The sequence below is a fragment of the Geospiza fortis genome, unplaced genomic scaffold, assembly GCF_000277835.1.
Source record: "Geospiza fortis unplaced genomic scaffold, GeoFor_1.0 scaffold92, whole genome shotgun sequence".
NCBI lineage: Eukaryota > Metazoa > Chordata > Aves > Passeriformes > Thraupidae > Geospiza > Geospiza fortis.
This window is the reverse complement of record NW_005054389.1, coordinates 2,633,059-2,648,339: the sequence shown is the minus strand read 5'-3', so window position 1 is coordinate 2,648,339 and position 15,281 is coordinate 2,633,059. Positions and strand designations below refer to the sequence as shown.

The window sequence follows — 15,281 nt, the reverse complement described above, 5'->3', positions numbered from 1 at the left end:
CCTGCTGAAAGGCTGCACCAGACAGCTCTCATTTTCCACCTCTGTAAAACATCACCATTTCACACCTTAAATCTGTAGTATTTGCTAACACCTTCTTTTTGAACTTCTTTTTGAACTTTTTTTTCTTCTTTCCCTTTGATCTAGCTGTTTTATATCCATATTTCAGCATTAAAATATAGGATTCTGCAGTATGGAAAATGACTTCAAATAATGACACAACACAACGGTATTTTTTAAGCATCATTCACCACAGCCATGAGGCTAGTAAAATAATTAGTAATGTGGCAAAGCATTATTATTCTTTCTGCATAGTCTGTACAGAAATCCCAACTTGGAAAATTTTGCGTTTTCAAAGAAAAATTACTTCAAGTAATACGTAACTACATCAAGGCAGCTATTTCATCCACAAATATGGATATATGTGCAGCAAGCAGATAAGTATGACCATATACAAAATCAAGGGGTTTTTTGCAAACATAAATTTAGTTTGGTACAAGAGTCCTTTCTCTTGTAGTTGACTCTGCAAGTACTGCAGTTGGGAGGAAAGGAATTTTTCCTAAAAAACTCTTCTTCATATAGCTGAACACTCTTGGAGCAAAAATAATTACATAAAAAAGGCAGTAATAAAATGATTCCAGGATGTTTTTAATAATTTGTCACAGAACTTCCCAGCTAATGCTCTGGAGAGCAACTTGTTTCTGCTAACACAAAACTCTGTACACCCTACAAAGCTGTAGCGGTCCATAAAGCTTTGGAAACATTTCAGCAACGCGTCTTTGTTTAAAAGAAAATACATGAAAAAGCACAGCCTGGATCGGATTTATATCACTGGGCATAGAGCAGCTTTGTTCCTGATGATAACAAGCTGTGTGTCACTTGCTAGCATTGCTTAGATTATCTCTATCTGTAATACTTACATGCAAAAAGTCTAAATACTTCTTCCAGGACGTGCACAGTAAGTGGATATGCAACAACTGCAATGCTTGAATAACAAAGTGGTTTTGATCAGCATTTCTGTGTGGAGAAGCACTTGGGGTGAGGGGCCTAGAGAAGGTGGTGTAATATTCCTGTATATTACAACACAAATTCATGATTGCTTCCTTACTAATTTGTACTCTAAATCTTTATTTCTAGAGCTGTATCATTGAAGCTCCAGAACACAAATGGAAAGGGTTTAACTGTATTGAACAAAGTTTGAGATGTCATCAAAATATATCCCATGATCAAAAGAAAAATAAATGACCCTTACATTGGAGTTTAGTTCAAGACACGTGGGAATTACAGGAACAAAATGATTTGGATTTTATTCCTAAAATGAAAGAATTAATGTACTGTTATCAAAGTGTTTATGAAATGCACGCTGCTGAACTGTTTCCAAGGCTGGTGAAAAAACATGAAATTAATAAATGTGGAAGTATTAAAAATTAATTGTTGTTAAAAGTGAAAAACATACATCCAATGCTGAAGTGTGTTGCAGTGCAGTGATATGCCAAGGCAAGTTCAGCAGCAGGTGTGCTGACATTGTGACTGGTGCTTAGAGAGAGCCATAAACCTACACTAGTGTAATATTACCTAGCAGGGATATATTTCCTGTCCTGTACAGCAGGAGGGAAATTATTTTCAGTTGTTTACACACTGTAATATGAACAGTTTACAGATTTACACTCTCATAATCTACAGTGCCTGTAAATGATCTATGTATCCATCAGCTATGAACAGCACAGTGAAGAAACCTGCAAAATTCACATGCAGAGATGTATTTTAGGTTCAGGATCCAGAAGTTAAGAAAGAAGTGCTTGACTTCCAAGTCTATACTGAAAACACAACCAGACTACACTTTGTGTTTCCATCATCATCTCATTAGTGCAAAAGAACACTGACACTGGTATTTCAGGCTGTCCTACACTCAGTGGTGATGCTCAGCTCACCATTTGCCTTAAAACCCCATATTTGGCATTTCATATCAGCTCCAAAACCTGAACATTGAAACCAGTGAACCAAGTGGGAAAGAAGGAAAGAATTAGTGACTGTTCCAGTAATGTTTTACTTTACAGAGCTGTTCACACAGTGATAAATCATTGATTTTTCAAGAATTTCATTTAAAATGTCTAAGGAACCTCCTAATTTATAGTCTATTTTTATTCCTGGTGTTGCTCTATAGAGTAAACCTAGGGCTTTAAGAAAAAAGCTAAGAACATTCCACTAGTGGAAACTTACTTTCCTAAACAATACATTAGTTATTTGGTTAACCAGTCAAGGGCCCATTTTCATTTACTTTGCTTCCTTTACTAGCAATTCATTGAATGCAATATATAAGATGCATACTAAAAAATCCAACCTGCTTTAGTAATAAAAGTTTACTACAGAATCCCAAATAAGAAACTACCCTTGTTAGTGAGGGATGAGGCAGAGGCTCAGAAAACCAGCAAGGTTAGCAAGCAAAGTTTTCTTCTTGGGCTAAGCAGCCACTGAATGATGTGACACCAGAAGGTCACGGGGCAGCTGGGACACCATCCTCCCATTCTGACTCTCCAGTCAGCCTCCAACTCCCAAAACCATAACATTTGTATGATCTTCAGGTCAAAAACTGAGCTCCTTGTAGTCAGTCTCTGTTGATAGGATAGTGAATCACCCAGGCTGTGCTACTGCTGGCCCCTCCACTCAGCAACAGAAGGCACAATCATCAGATTTTGGGGTTCTATGTTCATTACACACAGAGAGTCCCACATCAAACACCACAGAAGAATGAAGCACATCCCTTATTGCACAGAGAAAAGCCCATGAAACAGGTTGTGCATTCCTGATGAGTTGTTTACATGAATATTGTCACAGAAGCATCAAGAGAGTATCTGAAGCACAGTTTACAGAATATTAGATTTTTTTCCCTGGTGATTGATATAAGTAAAGATTATTGCAGTGTGAAATAAATGTAAGCTTAGCTCTCCAAGGAGCAGCTTACTCTTCAGATCTGCACTGGCCCTGGAAATCTTACTTTCTTTCCATAATTTTACTTTGCCTTTATTTTTTGTCCAAATACACTCTTGAGCTTTGCTAGGCAAACACTGTAATTTGCAAATTACAGTACATTTAAAAAATATAACTTTAGCGTTATGAAGTAGTTATATTTCTTCAAACACTTATCTGTTCAAAATGCAATACCAAAGCACAAAATAAGACTTACCATTTCTCTATGTCTATGTAAGCACACAGTTTTAAAATCAGCAATTGTCTTTTGTTTTGCAGATCCAAGCCAAGTGAACAAATGCATCTTATATCAGCCCACATTGTAGCTAGCACATAAGGAACGTTAATAAATCATGCAAGTTGTGCAACAGCCACTTCAACGTAAGAGAAGCCTTTTTACAACAAATACTGAGAGATGGGGGGAAAATAATTAGTTTGAGGGAAGCCATTCTGAAAAGTTAAAACTTTTTGTGAGAGACAATGCAAGGGACACTTTCCCAGCAACACTTTTCTGTACAACCACGACGCGTTGACGTGAACGCGCGCAAAAGACGCGTGTGAGCAAAAAGGACAGACACACGGACAGGAGAGTGCATCACAGCCATGGAAAACAGGGAAATGCAGCAAGCACGACTGATGTTAAGACAGGACTGGAAACAAGGGCCTACTCGGGTTTGCCTGAAGAACTGCTGAGGTCTATTGGCATTTAATGACTGTTACGAAGCTATAAGTGGTAGCTGCTGGTAGGCTGGCTGGAGGAAGCGCTTTGTTAGGCACAGACTATGGTGTATGCCTGGAGATCTGCCTGAGAGAGGAGGAGACTACGAGATGAACGGTGCGTGCAAAGGGGAAGCTGCTACTGGAACACGGTGAGGGAGATGAGTGAGAGGGACAGACTCACTCTGTCTGCGGTGCGGTGGAACACTCCGAGGGATGCCCTGGAATGAGCCCTGCCAGGGAGAGAAGGAGGGAGCAGAATACCCACCCTGTGCAGAAAGAGAGAGGGGGAGAAGTATAATAAAAAAAGAGAACAGGGAAAAACAAGACACCAAAAAGCCACACCATTCTTTTTCTTTTTTTCCCCAGAAAGGTATCATTATATTTCCAGGTGTAGACTTTGTAAAAGCAAATGTTATACACTACTAGAGCCCAGATGTCCTAAACTAGTTAGAAATCTTACAAAATACCTCCAGGTTTTTTCAATATATAGGCCCACATTTCTGTCCCAAGTAGTTTTAGGAAAGAGTATAGAAGCTGAGCTTTTCATTACTAAATATATATGATAAAATTGTAATTATACAGCCTTCAAAAGTATTTTAGAAATGCCTCACCAAATAGTAGCTTGCTTCATTCTAATCTACTGGAAAACCAGTCAACTTTAGTTTACAACAAAAATTTCTAATGCATAGAAACTAATTTTCCAGCAAGTCCTGGTGCTTTAGAGGCCACTTTACTCCCGTTTCATCAGTAACAGAAGAGGTGACATAGAACTGTTTTCCTTGCACATTCCTTTTGGAGCTTGAGTCTTCCATGAAAGGATCAGGGAACTGTGCAGATCCATGCAGTGCAGGTTTTGTCTGTCAGAACTCTCAAATCACCACAAGTGTGACACACTGTGGTTGCTATGTTCTCAAAAGAAGAAAAAGTAATTTTCTTATTACTTTTCCTTTTCCCCACATCCTTACCTTTGTAAATCCAAGCTGCAACTTCCCTCTTAAACAACACAATTGTGATTTCAGCAGGGCAGGTTTAAGCATTTACAACCTTTTGCCATTTAAGCAGCTGAAAACTGCTTTTCTAAGTCCTGGAACACTGGTACTACAATAATGACTGCCTCACTGCCTCCTGACCAACAGCAACTAACTGTGGCTACCCTGTGAGCCAGCAGGCTGAAGGTATCTGAACAGCATCCACATCACAGAAAACAGGAACCCAGTTTGGGCCCCCACTCCAGATTTTCTGCTGCAGACCATACTGCCACAGCTGGACAAATAATAAAGTATTTGACTTCCATTCTTCTTTTAAAACAATGTTAAACATCACATTATTTCTATAAATAAATATTATGCTTTTATTTGTCTTGGGAGAGTTTTAAAAACCTCCCCGATCTTCCAGTTATCCTTACCTAATCAGATTTTATCCAGCACTATACCAGGTTTCAGCACTGCTAAGATGAAACTTAACATGCATTTAACCAAGTCTTAGAATCTGCTAGTCAGAACACATTTCATCTAGAACAGGAAATAAAGAAAAAAGCCTGACAAGACTCCTTTATTATTCTTCAGAAGCTGAGATAAAACAATTATTGCAGCATAATCTAAGGGGAAAAATGAAACAAGTTCTTCAGTCTGATTATCTCTAGATGGAGGAATTGATTACCTAATGGGTTCTTATAGTCCTCCATCAGCAGTCATTAGGATCACAATTTTTAGACTGCTGCATGAAAGTACTGGAACAGTATTAGCTTCAGTCAAGCAATGTGACAAAAGAATATCATGTGCTGCATCAGCTGAATAGGTACATACATTAAATACATAAATAGTCCCATAAATTATCACTCAGTGACTGATGAGAAAATTATCAAACGCTTTGGATTTTGATAGCATGGTACAAAAGAACACTACATTTTACAGGTTTGGTTACATTTCATCAAAAATTGTGTCAGGATACTGGAACACCAAGAAAAACTCTTTCCATTCCCTAAACATAACTGAATCTCCACATAGTAGAAAGCAAATTATCACCAGGCACTGATTTTGCAGAGACTCATCTGAGTTGGCAATGGGCTTTTTTCTTTGAAATTCTTAACACATTAAGAAGGGAGGTGAAAATTTTATATCTCTCCCTTTTACACTCTGAAAAGAGATTAAAAGAAGCACAAACTATCTGAGCTACATAACAGTTAAGACACTATTGTAAAGGCATTGAAATATTTACATGTCTTGATACGTTCCAGAAACTTTTAAGCATCCATATTAGCACTTCAAAGCCCTGCACTAAGTACAGCCAATTCAATAATTCTTCATGCTACTTTATCATTGCTCTGACTAGAGAGGCAAATGAAGAAAGTGCAAGTAACTTCCTTGAATCTTTTGCCAGCTGAACTGGTCTCCAGGCATATTTTAATCCCCTTCTTCCAAATGCTGCAGTTGAAATTGTTCCACATAGGTAAGTTTCAAATAAATGCCAGATTTTTTTATTGTAATAGATGAATAAATTAAATATTTTTTTCTAAAAATACTCCAAACCAGGGTTGTTTAATCGTACAACAAATAAGGTAATAAAATCAACATAAATTGAAAAAGTAAGAATCGGCAGATACAGCACTGGAAATGTATTAAGATGTGTGTTATGACTTTAACTGATTATAAAAATTATAAAGGATGCAGCAATCCCATTGATATAGCACATTAAGATTTAAGTATCTGCAAATATGCCTGGCTTACAAAAAGATTAATTTTCTTTTAATAGTAATTATTGTACAAAATTCCAGCAAATTTAGCAAGCTTTCTCCTTTAAACATCAACTCATATTCATCTCCTATTACTCAAATGTGCACTAAGGTTCCCAAGAAATCGAAAGAGGAATAAAAAAGAAACACACTGAAAAACACATCTCCTCAGATGATACTACATATTCAAAATGCACAGATAATGTGGCAATTTCCTACTAAAACTAAGAAATAAGAAAAACCTGAATCACCACTTATTTATTATAATGTCTATAAAACTCATAAGCAAGGAAATCTAGAATTGAAAGATGAGAACATGACTTACCTCAACTTCTATTAAAAAAAAGAAACCCAAACAAAAATATATGATGGGATTCTTCTGGGTTCTGAAGCAACTTTTTCCTCTAAGACTTTAATGCTAGACAGCAGTTTGAACAGTCCCTCCCCACAGCTATTATGTGTGTCCAGCTACTACTCTTAAATCCCATTCCTCTTATTTTCAGACATTGGATTTGTGAAATAGCAAAGGCATCCCCAAAGAGAAGTGAATCAGAATTTTAAAACAACATGAGATTCAGGAGTAGAAAAATAACAGCAGCTGGGATAGAGCAGACTACAAACCAGAAGGACAAATGTTCTTCTGAGATCCTGATGAATTGTACTACTGCATTATGTTGTACTAAATGCTTTATGAAGTTCTAACTCTAACTGCACTGGGAAAACCTGGTGGCTGTTTCTTCTTTTAAATGCAACAATGAAGATAAGGCCAGAGTTTTCCATTGCTAGTTATGAGCAGACTTCAAACTTAGAATAAGAAATCACACGAACAAAAGCAATTGCTTCTGCCAGAAAAGGAGAAGCAAAATATTTCTAAGCTATTGCCCCACAGTCATTTTAGCCCAACGGCCAGACACTCCAGTTCTTCTCCTAAGGATACACTAACATGCAAAACTGCTACTGCTTTAAAAAGTCTGTTCTGCTGCAGAAACAAATACAGCAAAGATCCCTTTTTTAACCCATACAACTGGAGCATCTGAGCACTTCAATGAGGAGGTGATTTTTGCTGCCTCTCACCAAGCATTGCCAGTTGTCTCATACACCCTCAGAGCTCCACATCATGAACAAAGCTAGAATGACCGACTCCACTACTGAGGCAAACAAAATGTTTCTGCAGCAGTCTTCTCTGACTGGCCTAGCACTCAGAAAGAGATCATGAACAAGCAGTTCTGGCATGCAATAGTCTTTCTGAAAGTATTCAGATGAGAAACTTCACCAACCCAGTTTTATGTGCTGGTTTACACAAAACCAACAAGAATTGCTTGTGAAGGGTTCAAGGACCTCTCTTCTCTGCAGTCCCTACATGTCATGCATAGACACAGCATAAGAGACAGGTGCACAATATGACCACCTAGTCCAGCTATGGCTTTGTTTCACCAAGTACATGTACAAGAACACGAAGCAAACAGCAGAGCATTGGACAGTGACAGAAACAGAGGCTGGCTGTCAGGATGAACACATACAGTGACTGGACCTCAAAAGCTGCAAGCTTAAATTAATGATTGTGACACTGACACATACAGGATATTTAAGGCTAAGGAGAAGGAAGATACTAAAACCAGAAGGCCAACAGTACACAAAGACAGAAAAAGGATTACAAAGGTTCATCAAAACAACTGGCACGGAAGGCTTCGCAATGACAAAGTGGAACAAAATTCAAAAGGAAGGCAAAGAATATCTCAGTGCAAAAGTAGAGAAAAGATGGAGCAAGGAACAAGACCGTGCACGCTCCCATGCAAAGTGAGAGGTTCTGTTGTCATTTCAGCAGAGACAAGAATGAACTTGTATGCAAATTTAGGCAGCAAAGCTCATCTCACCACTGTGAGCTGTTACCAAGGGGAAATATCCAGGTTTTACTGTACACACTATCTACTCTTGCAGGGAGCAGAACAGCAACCAGCAATTAGGAGGAACTGGTCCTCACAGGCCAGAATCTTCTGCAGGTATCTTGGAACAAATTCAGGGCTTTGCAGTTTGCTTGCTTGTCATTTATTTCTCAGCATCTGCCAACATCCTCTCCAGCCCAAGAAACCAAATGATTTATCAACAAAAACTTGACTTCTAACCCCTTTACCCTCAAAGTCTTAAAAACATCAGTATTTACTATTAGAGAAACAATCCTGCAAGTGTGGCAATGGATGTTCACATTTTTCTTTCTTCTAAGTTGTCCATTAACATTAACTTCTTCAGATAATTTTTATCTTCTTCCATGATAGTAAAATCCTAAGACACACTAACTGGAATGAATTCTGTATAACAGACCTGTAAGAGATCCTTTCCGAAATGTCATGGTCTACCCTGCCAGCAAATATCTGTACAAGCCTTTACCCCAAGGATGGCTAACCAAACATAAAATACAAACCTAACTTAGAAGTTACCCAAATTTTGAGCATCCTACCAGGACACTTACAAGAATACCATGTCACAGACACAGTAGACAGGCAACAGGTAGCTACCTATCAATTTTTAAGAAGCCAAGTTTCCCAAACATTTCTTTTCAGCCCCTAGTTTTTATTGTGAGCACTAAGTTCCAAGGATTAAGTTAAAGTTACACAACTTCCACTTATGTACATATTTACCTTTAAATATGAAAAAACCTAAAAGTATTTTGAAAAACTGTGGTCCTTGAAGAGAACACCAGACAAGTTTATAATCACATCAGAATGGGCTATTTTCTGGAAATATTTAATAAGTAAGAAACTATGTGACCATGACTTTTAAAAATGAATATGTTTAATGATATCCATTTATTTACTTAGCAGCAGAACCATGAAGTGATCAGAAATACCAGCTATTTCAAATGGCCAGCTGAATTGCTGCAATTCATATGGTCTTAAATTCCTAACTGAAATAGCTGCTTTCCACTCTCATTTCTTCCTAGTTTATTCCAGCATCTATTCTTTATGACACACTACATTAACAATGTTTGTTAGGCACATTTCAGTAAGCATTTAAAGTATTCCTTGGAACACTAAGTCACTGCGTTCCCAGACTGGCAGTAAACCCTGAAGAATAAACACATTGTATCAGTTCTGATTTGTACAGAATATATAGAATTTATAAACAGTCACATGAATTTTGAAAATTTTGATACTTGAAATACCTAGTATTCACCATAATTTAAAATGACTGGCAGGTCAACACTAATAGGAAAAACTGAAATAGTTAAATATTCATGAAAATTGAAAACTATTACAAGCTTAAAGAAGCAAAAAGCTAAGATGCCTCAAAGTAACCACTTTGTCATTGCCAAGACTTCAACTACAATTTGGTTTCTAAAAAAAAAACCAAAAAAAACCTAGTCTATATAAAAATCTGATAATTTCATAAACATTAATAATATTTCAAGACTTATACTGCATATAGGACCAAGAAACATGATTTTTCTTAGTCTTTACTCTTAGGCCAAGACCATTAAATTAAACTGAACAGGAATGTTAATAAACTAAAAGAATTTATTTAAGAGATTTTTGGGATTTGAGTAGTGAGAATACACCTTACTTAGGTGTCTCCTTCTGCTTATTGTACTCTTACCTCAAGAAAATAAGAGCCGATTGTGTCTCCTTTCTATTGCAAGAGACGTTTTTTGTTATTAGGTTCAAATCAAAAACTATTTTATACATTTATATGTCTATTAAGCCCTGCAAGGAAACATCCAAATGCATGCTAGCAGAGGAAGCATGAAACCAGAAAGTTGAGGTCTGACCATTAGAACTGAAATTTGGCTGCACCAGCCAGATCATTGTCTTCCTTGGAGAAATCCCACGTTACAGAGTTCCTGCTTCTGTTGGCTGAAAGCAAGCCTGTAACTTACAAATATGCACATGAAAACATTGAAAAAAACAAAAAACATGCCCAAAATATTCTGCCCAAAACTTCCCAGCTATTAAAAGGTCCTGAAAAGCAGCACAGTTTCAAAATTTTTAAACACTTCATGAATTTTCCTCAGTCCTTCATCAATTTCACAAGAAACCTTGCACATGGATAAAAATACCAAGATGTTTGGATTGTGTGTGCAATGACCAGATGCCTAGGAATATGTATGGGTATCATATACATATATCCACACACCCAACCATGAATACAGCAGAGGCTCTTTAGCTCTTCTTAAGATACTGTCCCTTAACCCAAACTTCCTCCTGACAAAGAAAATGTCTTTTTGAACAAAACTACAATATAACTTTAAAAAATATACTGGCCAACCTGACCCCAACCAGACAATTGTGCTGAGTGACTCCTTGTGCTTGAGACAGCAACTCAAATTCCCCATCTTCTCCAGTATCTTTGTCTAATCAATTAACACCACAAGTTGCACAGACTAAAACTCCTGTAGGTAGCAACTAACTTTCCGTGACTATTAATCTTGACTCTGAAGCCATGTGATAAATGAGCTAGAAAAAAAGGAAGATGGAAACAATAGCCACTAACCTTGTAACAGTATCAATGCACAAAGGCTTCCCATGAACAGCACACACACAAAATTAAAGTGGGAAAAAGAAACAACGCAAGGGCTCAGAAGCTCCAAAGTAAAAGGAGAAGAAACACATGGGATGAGCCAAGAGGTTACATATACATGGGGGAGCAGAGGAGTCAAAGCAAACCAAAGGCTACTTAAGGTTATAACCTTTTGACAGCCTCTTATGACAGAAAGAAGGAGGTTGGAAAACACGGGTAAAGCTGTTTGCCAGTAACTGGTGAACACACAGCATGGTGGTGCTTCAGCCCTAGAGTGCTATATATTTAAAAGAGCAATTTTAGAAGGATAACAGGGGTGATTAATCTTTATTACAAGCTTACATCAAGTAACTCAATGTAGGATAGAAACAAAGAAACAAAAAAAATCAAACCAATTTTTAACTTTGAATAAAATGTCCTAGGTTTTCTAGCTAGAGCAGTAGCTTCAAGATCCAAATGCTATTTGGTGGTGACTAACAAAATCTTTGTTTAGCAAAGGTAATTTCTTCTTATTATATAATATCAAATATGTTGTCCCTCCCCCGTCTTAAATATTCTATTGGTGTTTTATGAAGAACATAAATTTTACATAGTGGAAACAAATGTGATCCATGCAACAACATATGGGAATGAAGATGTCTTTTGTCAAAGTGATTTTCACACAATTATTTTTTTAATGATTCAAGTTATTAAAATGAATTATAAAAAAAACAATATTAATTTTTGCTTTTACACTTATGCACTGAAACTTAGAATATACTGTTTCTTTTCCTCAACAAATATGAAAATATCAACAATGAAAATCTGACCAGGAAAAAACCCAAAGAGATACTTTGAAGTCAGGATATAAGAAAAATCTCTTAAGTATGACTAGATATACAGGATTGACTAGGATTGAGTGTAACTTAAATACTACAAAGGGTGATTATTTAAAGATAGGATTTCTAGAGTTTAATTATTTATTTTGAAATAAATGTTTGTAATATTTGTTTACATAACAGGGCTGCAAAAGTATGCAAGGGTTGCACAGTGGGAAGGACTTTACTCGCACACAGTACAAAATCTCTTTAACAGGGCTGAGTTGTGTGAGAGCCAAGGTTATAGCAGTGGGGAGTGAAAGGCAGAAAGAGGTGCCCGAGCATGAAGGGCTCACTTTACTCACAGAACTCCTCCTCCAGGAGGTTTGTGTGAATTTATCGGCACGTGCACGCACTGCCCCTGGAGGCTTTTGACTGTCCTTCTGGCAGTTACATCTAGTGGCCTTAATCACCCCCAAAAAGAGAAAAACAAACAAGAATTAGTTAGAAATTAACCAAGTGAGCCTCTTGAAAAGCACAGTCAAGGCCCAGTGTTCAAACATCAAGCATGACTTGACTGTAGAGCAGGAAATGATTAAAGGTTAGAAACCACTATTTACAGTGCTGCACAACTGCTGCTTTTCCCAAAGGATACTGAGAAGTAATCCAGAATAAATATTGACTTTTGGAAAGAGTTTTTCCACTTAAATTTCTGAAGCACTGAGTTCTTCAAGTCATCTTTCAGTCGTTACAAATGCAAGTTTTACCCATCTCTACAGCAGAGTTCCTCAGCTGCAGCAGTTACAGGTTACTCCAGCAATCAGGTACATGACTGAGCAGGGAAGGAGAAACTTCCTTCAAGGAATTTTGGCTGATTGTTAAGAGTGAGACCAAGTGTACCCAAAACCCAACACTTAAGGCTAAATGCTAACAAAAAAGGTAATTTGGTTTAGTATTCTATGATCTGTGATTCTGCTGTTTAAACAGCAGAGCAAACACCAAATCTTCATCTTTCAGTTTTGTTTTGGAGGGAACGTTCCCAAGCCAGAGAGGGAGAGGATGAAGGCCACAGCTCAGTTTTACTGCACACACCTACAAAAGCACATGTTTAACATTTCATTAGAGATTATGGTCACACAGGTACTGTCTCCAGCTATGATAAACATGTATGGTGTGCAACTCTTGGCATCTCATCTACCCTGCCTGGAGGATCTTGCTGTGGCTTGAAAACGTGGGGTTGTTTTACAAGAATTGTCATAGCAGGTGAATTTAACAAAACCAAATGCAAAGATATGCATGGCAAATCCAAACTCAGAACAAGAGCAAAAAGGTAAAAGGCACATGTGACTTTTGCTTGAGGCTTTGTGCTTCCATGAACCTAATTTATGATGAAGTGACCCATAACTTGTTCCTAGCTGGCAGATTTAATCTGACTTTTCAACATTCAACTTGTTTTGTATTGTTTCCTATAAAAACAGTCAACTTAGAATACTACTTTGTTCAGCTTTAAATTTTATGGTGTGATTCTTTATTAAGATAATGGACAGTAGAGGAAGAAAAAAAAACAGTAACAAAAACTTTAGGCAGAATGATAGGCCCAATCCTCATCCATTTTTAAAATACTTTAAGTGTAGCCTTATCTTTTCCTCACTGTTTTTTCTGAGCAGCTTCTAGAATTTTATGTTCAAAACTGTTTCAGAAATTAAATACTTTCAACAGCATTATAAACATCCTTGCTTAGTGCCACACAAAATCATGACCAGATTATGAAATTAAAGATCCAGGAGCACAACTGGGAACCCAAACCTACCTTTATTACAGTAAAAGTGCAGGAAAAAAAATAGCTGTCTAAGGTCTCTTAAAGCCTTCATCAGTACTGCCTATTGAAGTTGCACTCTGCAGTGCACACCTGGGATTTTGCTGAACATTTTAGATTATACTTACAAGCTGCTGCTCGAGTTGGTTGATTGTTTCATCCTTTTTCCTCAGTTCATCTTTAAGCTGCCTGATCTCGTTCAGGAGATCATCCATCTGCAACACAACAGTGGTTTTGTGTAAGGACTGCATGATCTAAGGAACACCTCTACAGGACATATGAGATTAGACATGCCTGCAGGGATGGCAGTGACACAGCACAGGCTTTCCTCCTCCTATTCAAACAGAGAAAGGGGCTGCAGGAACACGGGCTAAAGTGTGAAGAAACTTGACCAAAAGTCCCTTTTAGAGGCCAAATTCAGCTGACCCACTAAATTTCCAGGGTAAGTAGATCAGCTGCATTTTTGAAGCAGTAATTCATCTGCTGTGCAAACAAGTGACATAATGCAGATAAAAAGGCTTAGTCAGCAAACACTACCTACAGTCCTCTTTATCAACGACAGAAATTACTGAACTCAGACCAACATTAGATTTTATGTGTTCTTCAACTTCATGAAGTATTTACAGCCTTGTTATATTTCCAGTAAGCAATGCTTCTCTCCCATAAATACAGAATTAATGATCTTTGTATAGTGATTTTGCAGTAAGAACCAAGTAATGCTACAAAACCTTACCAACACAGAAAACACAATATTACAAGTCTCCAACTAGAAAAGATTATTCTACTTGCAATACCTATTGTGACTTCTTCTGCCTTCAATACCCATTCTGAAAAACAATAAACTTGCCACTGACTTTGTGGGGTTCACCTAGGTTAGCATTTAAACAAAGAAAGAAGCAGTACTTCAGTAACAAACAAGTTTTGGGTGTGTTTTCCAAATACAAACAGGTTTGCATCTCTTATTCCTTAGAGTTAATCAGTGTAATTTACCTTAAAAGTTGACTCAGGTTCTTGTGGCTCTGGACTCGATGGAACCGAGACTGTGATGTCCTGGAGTGACACATTTTCGTCATTCTACCAGGGGACAAAGACAAGAATACAAGTTTGAATCACCTGTTCAAACAGCAAGTTTTCTTCTTCCCCCCACAGGAAAGCCACACTTGCTGCAGCCTGTGCACAATGCCCAGGTGATGCCCATGCTACAGACACTTATATTTCATTTCTATAACTTGACAGAACTTACATCCCAGTTTTTTGGTGCTGTTTTGGTTTGGATGCTTTTGGGGTTTTTTTGTTTCTTAGGCTTTTATATAAATTGACTGTTAATTTAGAGATCAGTCAAGTTTACACTGTCCAGCACTCAGTTGTATCAGTTCTCAAGCAGCTGCTTGTCCCTTCCAGGCCCATGGCCAGCAAATGAAAGACTGATGAAGCAGCAGTTTACACACCATATTATAAGGAAGTTCTACCAGAGTGCTTTGAAATAATTTGCACAGTAATACAATAAAAACACAAATATTAGTTAGTTCAAAACACTTGTAAAATGCTAGAGGAAAAGTGCAGCAATTAGAATCCTAGAATTACTTTCAGTTTTACAAATTATTTTTTGCATATTTATATTGCATTTTATATTCATTGTGGTTTTATATACAATGTTTATTTATATTTTATATTTATATGTTTTATTGTATTTTATATTTACCTTATATCCCCCAATTAAAAAGTTCCACCAACATTTTAT

The 15,281-nt window shown here is 37.3% G+C and overlaps 1 protein-coding gene across 6 annotated transcripts in view; it reads right to left on the bottom strand.

Annotated features, from left to right (window-relative positions):
• Window positions 1–15,281, bottom strand: part of CCSER2 (coiled-coil serine rich protein 2) — a 60,467-nt gene that overhangs the window by 9,598 nt on the left and 35,588 nt on the right. For 4 of the 6 annotated variants that reach the window (XM_005425565.2, XM_031060716.1, XM_031060714.1 and 1 more), the window contains exons 7-10: window positions 14,531–14,614; window positions 13,669–13,755; window positions 12,090–12,188; window positions 3,866–3,950 (exon numbers count right to left, since the gene is read on the bottom strand). In XM_005425565.2, coding sequence (XP_005425622.1) covers window positions 3,866–3,950; window positions 12,090–12,188; window positions 13,669–13,755; window positions 14,531–14,614 — 355 coding nt within the window. The remainder of the gene's footprint in view (window positions 1–3,865; window positions 3,951–12,089; window positions 12,189–13,668; window positions 13,756–14,530; window positions 14,615–15,281) is intronic. The other 2 variants (XM_031060712.1, XM_031060713.1) reach the window with 1 other exon arrangement.